This window comes from Podarcis erhardii (genome assembly GCF_964252035.2).
Source record: "Podarcis erhardii genome assembly, chromosome: 12".
Lineage (NCBI taxonomy): Eukaryota > Metazoa > Chordata > Lepidosauria > Squamata > Lacertidae > Podarcis > Podarcis erhardii.
Window position 1 is genome coordinate 17,870,897 of NC_138513.1, and position 12,726 is coordinate 17,883,622.

General features: G+C 42.6%; 1 protein-coding gene across 1 annotated transcript in view; it reads right to left on the reverse strand.

The window, feature by feature from the left end:
* The window catches only part of GPR158 (G protein-coupled receptor 158), a 124,807-nt gene that overhangs the window by 38,376 nt on the left and 73,705 nt on the right, over positions 1 to 12,726 (reverse strand). Inside the window, exon 5 of the mRNA XM_081834217.1 lies at positions 7,363 to 7,431. Within this exon, the coding sequence (XP_081690343.1) occupies positions 7,363 to 7,431 (69 nt within the window). The remainder of the gene's footprint in view (positions 1 to 7,362; positions 7,432 to 12,726) is intronic.

Genomic DNA, 12,726 nt, shown 5'->3' on the forward strand with positions numbered 1-12,726 from the left:
GCCCTGGGCTGCCCAGATGACAAGACCCTCCCCCCTTGGCCTCACTGATGTCACCCAGAGGAAAGCAGAGCAATGTGTTTGGAACCAGCTTAGCTTCAGAAGGAGGCATAAAAGGCCATCTAACCATTTTAGGGTCTCCGCTCCAGATTTGTGTAGGGTTTACTCCTCAAACAAGCCAATAACCTGGGCTGAAAGAAGCAATCAACCAACCAACCAAACCAGAACTCAGCTTGCATAAGTGTGTTGGATACAGCTCCCATCATCCCTGACCATTGCCCATGCTGGCTAGGAAAGACGGGACTTGGAGTACAGCAACACCTGGAGAACCACAGGTTCCCCACACCTGAGGTGCACTCACCTCTTCATACTCAAGAGTTGTACTTTTCTAACAAAGGTATTTCACTTTAAAAAAATAAATAAAACTGGTGTCCATATTTTGATGGAGTAGCTCAGGCTTCCTCAAACTCGGCCCTCCAGATGGTTTTGACTAATAATAATAATAATAATAATAATAATTTATTTATACCCCACCCATCTGGCTGAGTTTCCCCAGCCACTCTGGGCAGCTCCCAATCAAGTGTTAAAAACAGTACAGCGTTACATATTAAAAACTTCCCTGAACAGGGCTGCCTTAAGATGTCTTCTGAATGTCAGGAAATTGTTTATCTCTTTGACATCTGATGGGAGGGCGTTCCACAGGGCGGGCGCCACTACCGAGAAGGCCCTCTGTCTGGTTCCCTGTAGCCTCACTTCTTGCAATGAGGGAACCGCCAGAAGGCCCTCAGCGCTGGATCTGTGTCCGGGCAGAACGATGGAGGTGGAAACGCTCCTTCAGGTATACAGGACCGAGGCCGTTTAGGGCTTTAAAGGTCAGCACAAACACTTTGAATCATGCTTGGAAACTTACTGGGAGCCAATGCAGATCTCTCATAACCGGTGTTATGTGGTCCCAGCAGCCACTCCCAGTCACCAGTCTAGCTGCTGCATTCTGGATTAATTGCAGTTTCCAGGTCACCTTCAAAGGTAGCCCCACGTAGAGCGCGTTGCAGTAGTCCAAGCGTGAGATAACTAGAGCATGCACCACTCTGGTGTGACAGTTCGCGGGCAGGTAGGGTCTTAGCCTGCGTACCAGGTGGAGCTGGTAGACAGCTGCCCTGGACACAGATTTGACCTGTGCCTCCATGGACAGCTGTGAGTCCAGAATGACTCCCAGGCTGCGCCCCTGGTCCTTCAGGGGCACAGTTACCCCATTCAAGACCAGGGAATCCCCCACACCCACCCGCCCCCTGTCCCCCAAAAACAGTACTTCTGTCTTTTCAGGATTCAACCTCAATCTGTTAGCCGCCACCCATCCTCCAACCGCCTCCAGACACTCACACAGGACCTTCACCGCCTTCACTGGTTCCGATTTAAAGGAGAGGTAGAGCTGGGTGTCATCTGCATACTGATGAACACCCAGTCCAAACCCCCTGATGATCTCTCCCAGCGGTTTCATCTAGATATTAAAAAGCATGGGAGAGAGGACGGAACCCTGAGGCACCCCACAAGTGAGAGCCATGGGGTCTGAACACTCATCCCCCCCCCACTTTCTGGACACGGCCCAGGAGAAAGGAGCGGAACCACTGTATAACAGTGCCCCCAGCTCCCAGCCCCTCTAGATGGTCCAGAAGGATGTTATAGTCGATGGTGTCAAAGACCGCTGAGAGATCCAGCAGAACTAGGAAACAGCTCTCACCTTTGTCCCTAGCCCGCCGGAGATCATCAACCAGCGCGACCAAGGCAGTTTCAGTCCCATGGTGAGGGACTGATCCTTAGCTAGCATGATCGTTAGCTAGCAGAGCCAGTGGTCATGGATGATGGGAACTGTAGTCTCAAAACATCTGGAGGGCCAAGTTTGAGGAAGCCTGGGCTAGCTATATTGGTCCTGACCAATAGATCACTCTAGCAGTAGCTGTTTTATGGGCCAAAGTAGATTATACATTCCAAGTATGATTGTATTATGTAAAAGTAAGAGTTAAAGATGTAGAGCAAGGTTTATTTATTTTTTAGAATGCGAGACTAGGACCTGGGAGAGCAGGATTCAAATCCCCATATAGCCTCCTGGGTGAGTTTGGGGCAGACACTGCCTCTCTCAGCCCGACCCACCGCACAGGGATAAAATGTGAATGCCACACCTTGAGCTCTTTGAAGACAAGGTGGGATATAAATGTAAGCAGAATTTGTTTTCTGGGGGTTTTTATTGTGGGGGGATTGGAAAGTTGTCTATACAAGTGGATATAACAAGTATATAACATATGAAGGGGATAGATGAATCAACACAGCTACAATATGCCAAAAGGAGAATAACAACAAGCATTTCCAGTTTAGTCTCTCTACAACAGGCATAGGCAAACTCCAGCCCTTCAGATTTTTGAGACTACAATTCTCATTATTCCTGACCACTGGTCCTGCTAGCTAGGGATGATGGGAACTGTAGTTCCAAAACATCTGGAGGGCCAGAGTTTGCCTATGCCTGCTCTACAATAAGAGAGTTGGCTAACGTTTTGAAAAACTAAAAAACAAAGTACGGGATTGGCTTCATTATTACCAAATAATGGTGGCTTATAATTTGGATAAGAAAATTGGTTTTCAGGTGGAGAAATCAAAATTGGAAACAGAATTGTTAGATCCTAAAACTAAGAATTTGTCAAGAATGTATAACTTGCTGTTGAAATGGAACACCCAGGATGAAACGGTTAAATCTGTTATGATTAAATGGGCACAAGATGTTGGACATAACATTATGATGGCTGACTGGGAACAGTTATGGACCACAGGTATGAAGTTTACGGCATGTAATGCCTTAAGAGAGAATATAATGAAAATGATATACAGGTGGTACACAACACCAGTCAAGCTTGCAAAAATTTATCATTTGCCCGATAACAAATGTTGGAAATGTAAAGAGACCGAAGGTACATTCTTTCACCTTTGGTGGACATGCCCACGGATTAAGACTTTTTGGGAGATGATCTATAACGAAATGAAAAAGGTATTTAAATATACCTTTCAGAAGAAACCAGAGGCCTTTCTCCTGGGCATGGTCGGCCAATTGGTGCCAAAGAAGGACAGAACTTTCTTTATGTATGCAACAACAGCAGCAAGAATACTCATCGCGAAGTATTGGAAGACACAAGATTTACCCACCCGGGAAGAATGGCAGATGAAAGTGATGGACTATATGGAATTGGCGGAAATGACTGGCAGAATCCGAGACCAAGGTGAGGAGTCGGTGGAAGAAGATTGGAAAAAATTTAAAGTCTATCTACAGAAACATTGTAAAATTAAGGAATGTTAGAAGGTTGTTGGAATGAAGTAATGTGGTTTTAGCAGAAATGATATAAAGGAATAGGTTAAAATTGACTTTTTAATTGGTGAAAGAAGTGAATTACAGTATATTAAGATAAATTATTAGGATAAAAACAAAGTTGGAAAGGATTTGCTGAAACATCTAATTGAACTAGAATACAAAAAAGGGAGGTGTGAGGAGGTCAAGGAAATAAGCAAAAGAAAGAAAGTTATGTAAAGGCTTGACTTGTTTTTATTTTTTTGTCAATTGTTTGTGTTTTTTCTGTCTTTTTTATTTTTATTTTTTTGTCTTTTTATTCTTTATCTTTGTAATTTTTAAAATTTGAATAAATACTATTTAAAAAGAGAGAGAGTTGGCTAACGTTAAGACATTTTCTGGTGTTCAAATAAGCTACTAGTTACTTCAGATGTATAAAGTTAATTACAGGAGAATAAACTGTGGGAGGGGAGGGGAAATCAAAGTGTGCAACTCTAATTACTTTTCTAGCTGTTCTGTGGAGCAGGTATTAAAGGGAAACCGGTGTTTTTAAATGTCATCCCTCAGCTAATAAGTATCATAATAATTAATGGCTCTCTGAGCAAAGTTGCTTAAGGTCAGTTCTTTTAAATTCTAAATAAAGCCACTAAATGAAATTTTCAAAAGCATCCTGGTGACATGCCAAGTGGCATTTGCCTTAATTAGGGCCAATGTGCTTTATGTTCTCCACACACTCATCCTAAACAAGTGACGAGGAAGGAAGTCTCATAGACTTGGGATAGCTAAGTGCTGTGGGTTCTAGTCCCACATTGGGCAAAAAGATTCCTGCATTGATGGAGGCTGGGGTGGATGGCCCTTGTGGCCCCTTCCAACTTTACAATTCTATGTTTCTATTACTTCAGTGGAATTTCCTTCCATGTGCTTGAACAGCAATGCACACAAGAAACTAGTTCCATTCAGGGATGGATGGATGCAATGAACATGTAAAGTTGAAGTCAATTTTAATCTGTAAATTTAGCTTATAATGTATATTTTTAAATGTCGCTTTTATTCGTGTTTCAATTTTATTTTTCTACTTTGATTTTTACTGACACTTACAATGTATTTTTTTACATTCTCTGTAAAGCACTTGGAGGTTTTTGTTTACAATCAAGTGGCATGCGAATTTTGTTAAATGCAATGAAATGTGCACTGTTTTGTTTTATTAAAAGAAGTAATGCAGCCCTAGGAGATGAGTCCTGAAACCCAAGAGGGGTTATTGCACTAAAAAGTTTATCCGTGGGGCTTTGGTTCACTTTTGGAAAGTCCAGATAAGAAACTTTATTGGCCGTGTGTGCATGCAGTATGCAAAATGGAAAGTCCCCATTCACACATATATACAGCAGTGGTGGGGAACCTGTTGACCTTCCAGGTGTTGCTGGACTACAGCTCCTGATATCCCAGATTATTTGCCATGCTGGATTGAGCCAATGGAAGCTGGAGTTGAACAACATCTGGAAGGCCACAGTTCCCACCCCAATATACTCATGTACAGCTTGCACACACATAGGCCCCATCTACACTATACATTCCAAGCAGCATCATAACAATGCAAGCTGTCATGGCTCTGCCCCCCACCAAGTATATTTTGTTATGGGTGCTGAGAGTTGTTAGGGGACCCCATTCCTCTCACAAAGCTACCCCTTCCCAAGTGGTTTAACAAGGAATCCCTCTTCCAAACAAGCGGAGGGGTCCTCACCCATGCCTTGCAGGAACAGTAATTGAGGGAGGAGGGAAGGGAGAAGGAAGTTTGCACAGTGTCCCCATGGAGATTTCAATGATGAGAAGCATCCTAAGCCTCTTAGACTAGGAGCCAACGACCTCCACCCCCCAAGATCTCTCTGAAGGAAAGACAAGGCTTTGGGGCCTCTGAGAGAACTCCTGAGTTGGGTGCTCTCATCTGGGGGAGATTTCAGAACAAGAACCATAACACGGGGCAATAGTGTGCTCTGTTTCCAGTCATCTTAACAGAGCTATGGTATTAGGAGCGTACAGGGGGTTACTTTTGGAATTTTGGTTTCCTTTCTTTTTTAAAAACAACAACAACACAACAGACTTCACAGGAATGCATTGGGCACTAGAAGTGGTAGTTATTATGCAAACTGAAACAACTGGCAACAGACGGGAGGAGAGAAAAAGCATCAAAAGATAATAAAGGGGTGACAGAAACTAAATACAAGAAGCTTTTCATCTAGGCCTCATTATAGGCTTTATACACAAAGCTCCACAAGCTGGTGCATAAATCTTGGATGGCAAGATCAAATGTTTATTTCAATCAAGGAGATGAAAACAGAGTTATCTAACAGAAAAGTGTCGCCTCAGCATGTTTCCACATGAACAAACTCGAGAAGAACTGTACAACTATCCTTAGTTTTCCTTCTTCCCATACTTTTCCTAACATATATACTGTGAGTGGCCTGGGTCAAACATAAACGAAACCATGGTTTAGTGTTATGTAAGAACCCTGCACAGCAGTTTAACTATAGTTACAGCTTTGTCTACAGCCGACAAACCAAGATCTGAAGCCATGGTTTGTTGTTTGCTTACAAACCTTGATTTGTTTTAACTATTGCTTGGCATTATATGTGAATCCAGTACCTTCTCCTTAACCATGATTACTCTGAACACCTTAGCCAAGACATTCCACAGACTACAAAGGCATAAGGCAAGAGCAGTTGGAAAAAAGAAACCAAGCTTTGTAGAAACCATGGTTTGCTTGATTACTGTGGATGGTTTACTCATGGTTTGTTAAACAAACTATGTGTCTTTATTCCTCTTCCTGTTTTTCTATGCCACTTTTCTCATCTCTTAAATGTAAGAGGCTAGAAATAGGCAAAGGTATTTAGCATCTTTCCTTTACATGTTCTATAATGGCCATCTGTTCCCTAAGGTAGGTGTTCTAACCAAAACAAATCAGTGTCTTTCTTTTCTTGTATTGTTCCACAGTGTACCCACGTACAACAAAAATAGCAGTATGTTTTCTGAAAAACCCAGTGTCTATATATGTTGCTTGATTCCGGATTTGGGGGGGGGGATTGAGTCAATTTCCCTGTTTTATAACAAATGCCAGAAGGGCAACAGATTATTTGGGTTTCCCTTCTATATACAAGACATATTGAAAGAACAGTAGACAGATTTTGTAGCTTAGTTTAGGCATCAATAGCTTTATTTAAAGGGGAGGGGAGAGGGGGTGCATAAAGTCCGCAAGCTATTTTTCACAACCTGTTGGCTAATAAATAAGACTGGGAGCCACGGAAGCGCAGTATTTTCCTAAGTGTGCCCCTGTGTTGTTTTCCTTTGATATAGCTCTGCTGTGATCCAGCTCCTGTTTATGAGGTGCTGCTGGTGTACAATGGTTCTGGGTACATCGTGTAACACCCTTAAGTTAAAAAGAAGAAAAGGAAATGGTTGTGGCGACTCCACAATTCTTCGGAGGATGGTGTAGGGCAGGCTGTTGCAGCGTAAATTGCTACTGTGAGCAGCCCACGTCTAAGAGATTTCAGGAATGTATAAAGAGGAGGCAGTGGTGCTATGAGAGAAGGACTTTGGACTCTACTTAGCAGGAATGAGCTGCAGCAGACCCCAAACTTGGCAGGGCTATCTTATCATACTTTAAAGTGGGTGGAGTAAATAAGCACTACCATCTAAAGCAGGAATGGGAAACCTGCGGCCTTCCAGGTGCATTGGGCTGCAAATCCCATCTTCCCTGACCATTGGGCTGATGGGAACTGGAGTCCAACAGTACCTGGGGGATCACAGGTGCCTCAGCCCTGGTCTAAAGATCTCTGCCTAACCTCCAATGAGACCTTTTAAGCCCAGAGTCTCAAAGTACTTAAGAGCACCTCTAAGATGAGGCCCTTCAGGCAATGATCGTTCATGTGAGGACAGGGATGTGTGAAGATGCTCATCTGCGAAACATTGAAGGGAAGCACTGCATCTGATGCACAGCTCACAGCCTTGTCTTTTATACTCCTTAAGAACAAAACAGTGTAACTCACCGGGAAGTAAAGAAGCAGTGACCCAAACAGGATAGTCTCCAAGAGAACGAGACCAGATGCCTTAATGCTCTAGAAACGAAAACAAATGGGTACAAGAAATTAGACTGAAACAGCCATTGCATTATTTGTTTCACATTATCTTTAAAATATTTATAGCAGAAACATTAAGAGGCTTGCAGATGAAATGTCAATATTGGTGGGTTATACCGTATTTTTCGCTCTATAGGACGCACCAGACCACAAGACGCACCTAGTTTTTGGAGGAGGAAAAGAAGAAGAAAAATATTCTGAATCTCAGAAGCCAGAACAGCAAGAGGGATCACTCCGCAGTGAAAGCAGTGATCTCTCTTGCTGTTCTGGCTTCTGGGATAGCTGCGCAGCCTGCATTTGCTCCATAAGACGCACACACGTTTCCCCTTACTTTTTAGGAGGGAAAAAGTGAGTCTTATAGAGCAAAAAATACGGTAATCAAGGTGAATAAATGTTACTGATTTTAGCACAAGACAGAGAAGACTGACCACCTAACAACCAGATTGGTAAATTAATTAACCCAAACACAGAATACTGGTGTTTAAACTGCTTTCAATACCTGTTAATATGTTTGCTTGTAAGCAGGTTCCCCTCATCAGGATTTACTTCCTAGCAAACAAGGTTGCAACATTAGCTCTATTGATATCAATATAATACAAGTCAGTGTAAACTGAAGCTGTCCATTTTAAATAGTTTAGTACAGATGCTTGGAGTGTGCTCAGACAGGCATAATCACATCCATTTCTCCTATATGATTTAAGCAGATGGCAAATGTTTGCATGGGCTGGGCATTTTATGTAGCTTCACTTTCCTAGAGGGAAACACCATTTCCCTCACCCCAAGCTATTTTCTTTTACTAGTTGATTGAATTTATATCCCACCCTTTCTTCCCCACCCCCACCCCCAGCCGGCAAGCACACCAGCAATAATAAACAAAACAAAAAATTCTAAAACAGCTACAGTTTAAAATATTATTTCATCCAGTGATCTCAGGATTGCCAGGAACATATTCTTCAGCCACCAAACGTCCGAGGTTTCAAATTTCGCCTGAAAGCTAATAATGTTGGAGACGGATGCACCTCACTAGAGAGGGCTTTGCAACATATAAATGAACCTACCCGGACCCTTAGATCATTATCAGAACTTAAAGGGGAATTTAATTATGATATATACATATTGAGGCTGAGAGATGGATACCAAAAATGACTGTAATGTACATGATATACGATTTTAGAGCTATTCTAATCAGTTGTGTATGTTTGCTTTTTACAGTCAGCTCTGCTACTGCTATCAAGTAAATCCAAGGGCTTCTTGAGACAAGGCCCAGTAGCAGGTATAAGCAGTCCACCACAGCTGAAAATCTAGGGAACTGAAACCTTAGAATGTAATTTTCCAAGGGGAAAAGCCTTACTTTTTTAAATGCCCCCAAACTCTCTTCTGGGGAACAAAACTGCTTGCTGCTTTACGGTGGCCTGATTATCTCTTTGGCACTGCCTTTAATAATTTCAGCTATTTTGGCTTGCAGAATCAGAGTACATGCAATTCATGGCTGCTGCCATTTGGAATGTACATAATATTCAGAAGGTAAATTGGAAGGCTATTCGTTCCCATTGCTTCTTTTCTCTTGCCTCTTCTCCTATACCACCAGGGCCATCAGAACAGCCTTCAGCAATGCATAAAGCAGTGGTCAAGGGAAAAGAGAACCTGGAGGAGTTTAGGCATTCCCCAATGAGTAATACACTCTTGCTGCCATTCAATCATTTCTGCTGGGACCACTCAACTGCTCGTTGTGCTAGGAGGGAATCTGTTGTTCCTCCACCCTAGAGAATCATTAAATATCTCTTTGCCAAAATGATGCAGCTGTCTTTGGGGATTGCCGTTTCCCACAGGCCGACAAACCAGGCAGCTTCTTTGGCATAATGAAGGTTGTCATCAAATGTCAAAACATTTCCATGCTGCCCTCTGCAATGGCTACACTTTGGCTAGCAAACTGGCATTAATGACTGCACATGTAGTGTACATATACACTATATGACCAGGGAAACACCAGCATAATTTCCTTTAACAGCTCAAGCTAATGTGCCGGAGCACCAGATATCAAAATCCTGTGCTAGGAACTTCCAGTTGGTGTAGAATATTAATTTCCACAATGGATGGTGGTCGGCTGATAGATGAAGCTAAGCGCATCCTAAGCAGTAGTACCTGGTGATGGTTATGCAATGGCTGTGTGCCTCCCAAAAGTCACTGTGATGTTTGTAAAGATGGAACAGAAGAAGGAGGAAGGAGAGAGAGGTATGAAAGTGTCTTGCTCAGTAGCAGATCATATGGTGAGGCAGCGGTACTCCTGACCTCCCAACAGCTGAGTCAGCTGCTGCTTACCAGGAAAGAGATGGGGAAAGTGAAAGGGAGGTCAGCACAGTGCAAGCACACCAGCCAAGCCAATATGGTATTCCTGCCAGTGCCTTTGCACTCTGCTGACCTCCCTGCCTCCTCACTCCATCGCAGCAGCAACTCAACTGCTGGGAGGCCAAGTGAGTACCACTGTCCCACCACACCATCAGCTACTGGACCTTCTTTTATAAACTCTAGCTTGCCTGTATGGTTAGTTTTTAATGCCTATCCATGGACTGTTCATGCATACACAGGGGGAACAAGCTATTTAAGACCCAGTGATAAGTGTATTCTTTTGGAAGTACATTACATTGATTTCAGTACAAGTGAATATCTTTAAGACTGCAGTCTATGTAGAACAGATATAGCACTATAGAAGGTGCTGGCAGAGGCTCTTTGGCTGTCACTCTTTGGGGATGGAGGAAGATTTCATTTAGTCCACATTTTTTAACGAACTAGCCTAATTCGCACACCCCCCCCGGGATGGATCATAATGCATGGATCATAACATAATTATTCTTTGGATTGCACACTTCCCTGAATTTCAGAGTCCTCAACTAAAAAGAATAATAATAAAAATGCAAAAATGCAAATTTTAGAATAAAGTATTTTTTAGAAATATGCAAGATAATATATGCAATGATATAAGTGTTGTGTGACAAAATAGGCATTTAAATGCATGTTAAAATATGAATTTCCATATGGATCACAGATTATGGCAAACATAAGACAGAACAGACTTACGAATGAGCACATGTGAAATAGATGCAGAATGGAAATAGAATAATCCTACCATTCCTACTCAGTCGATAAGAGAAAATATCAAGCACAAAAATGCCAATATTTCAGCATTTACATTCCTGGGTTTTGACTTGCCTCAGATTAAATGAAATGTGGTGGCAGTTCTCTGTACATTGCCCTTCAGGATCTTGAAACTCTCCCTTTTTTTCTTTTCCAACTGGATGCATCCCATTTTGAGTGGGCCTTGGGGGTGTGGCAGAACACTAAAATGGCTCAAAACAAAATAAAAAAAATCCTTCCAGTAGCACCTTAAAGACCAACTAAGTTAGTTCTAGGTATGAGCTTTCGTGTGCATGCACACTTCTTCAGATACACTGAAACAGAAGTCACCAGACCCTTCTCACCAACTTATTACCAAACTTAAAACCATGGAGAGACCTGGTCTGAACAAAGACATTGGATTCTTATCTCATTATACATGACAAAGCCATTTTTCACCTTCTCACCCCTTGCTTTTTCCTGTAAGACCTATTGCAGTCGTTAAGAGTCGTCAACAGGCTCATCACAGCTATCTGCCAATCACCCATTCCCACCACCCTTCTGAGTAATACCCCTCCCCACCTTCCCACTATTTAGAAGGGTCTGGTGACTTCTGTTTCAGTGTATCTGAAGAAGTGTGCATGCACACGAAAGCTCATACCTAGAACTAACTTAGTTGGTCTTTAAGGTGCTACTGGAAGGATTTTTATTTATTTATTTATTTATTGACTATGGCAGACCAACACGGCTACCTATCTATAACTAAAATGGCTGTCAGACACAAGAAGAGCTTTAAGAGGCAGGACCACAAAATGGCGCAGGCGAGCCTCTCCATCAGTGAAAAGAATGGCACCTGTCACCCACCAGGATGCTCACTCACAGAGCAAAAACATCTCTTCTGTTCAGAACAGAAGGGTGGGTGGGTGATCGGTCCCAAATGAAATATGGGCATGTTTAAGGGGATGTGCCAGTACAAATAGGAAGTGGGCAGGAAGAGCAAAAGATCTTTCATACAATGTGGATTTTTAAAAGGAGACCTTTCACAAGTGCTCAGAGGCACACTGGCATTCATGGACAACATGTTGATGACCCACTTACATGACTGGGGCAGTTATGCATTTAAATATATGAAGGCCATCTTTAATGATGCACTCAATATAGTCACTTCACCACAATGCAAAAGGAAATGCTTTCATACAAAACACAAGACATACAATAGCAAGAAGACAAAAAGGACTATGTGCAACACAGAGAGGATGAGGCACAACTGCACAACGGTCCAATTGCCCAAGTTTAAGAGTTGGTGACAATATGTGCTGATGCCTCTCTCCTGCAGTATGTATTTTTGTAGGCAGTTGCCTTTTTTGGTGCATGTTGCACATTAAAAAATGCACGCACCACCCTCGAGCTGGCATGCTCTGGGGGCAGATTATTGCACAACCTAAAGAAGGGTAAAACTATAAAATAACAATCAAGATAAAGCAAGCATAGCAATGCAGCAAAATTCAGCAATGGAAACCAGCAGAGAGCAATAAAATCATCAGAGTAAAAACCAGCCGATTGATTTGCTGGAGGGAAGTAGAAAAAGAGGGAGAAGGAGGAGAAGGAAAAGGAAAAGGAGAAGAAAGACAGGCAAGCCTCACTGGGAAAGGCATTTCAGAAAAAGAATTCCATACAGGTAGAATAAGGGTGGGTGAGGTTTTTCGATCGAGGGCCATATTGACCCATTGGCAACTCTCTGGGGGCCACATGGTAAAGTAGGTGTGGCGGATGTGGAAAAGTAGGTGTGACCAAGATGGGAACATGGACATGGTAGAATCAGTAAATGAACATTTCCCAAGTGAATCTCCCTCTCCCACCCACTCAATTCATTTAATTAACTTTTCCCTCCTTTCTCCCAAAGTCATTCCTTTTGTCTTCCAACCAACTGCATTCCATCTTCCCTCTCTGCCACCAAACCAAACCAACACACCATTTGCACACCCATGCTTTTATTATTAAGCAATAAAGTGTTGCTGCTGGCTACTCTGCTTGTCCCATTTTGATGCACGTGGGCAGCACTTCGGACAGATTGCCGGTGACTGTTGTGTCTTTAGCCACTGACAGCATTGCAAGCAGCTACTGAGCGCGGCTATTAATAGGACTACAAGAAATTAACTCTCT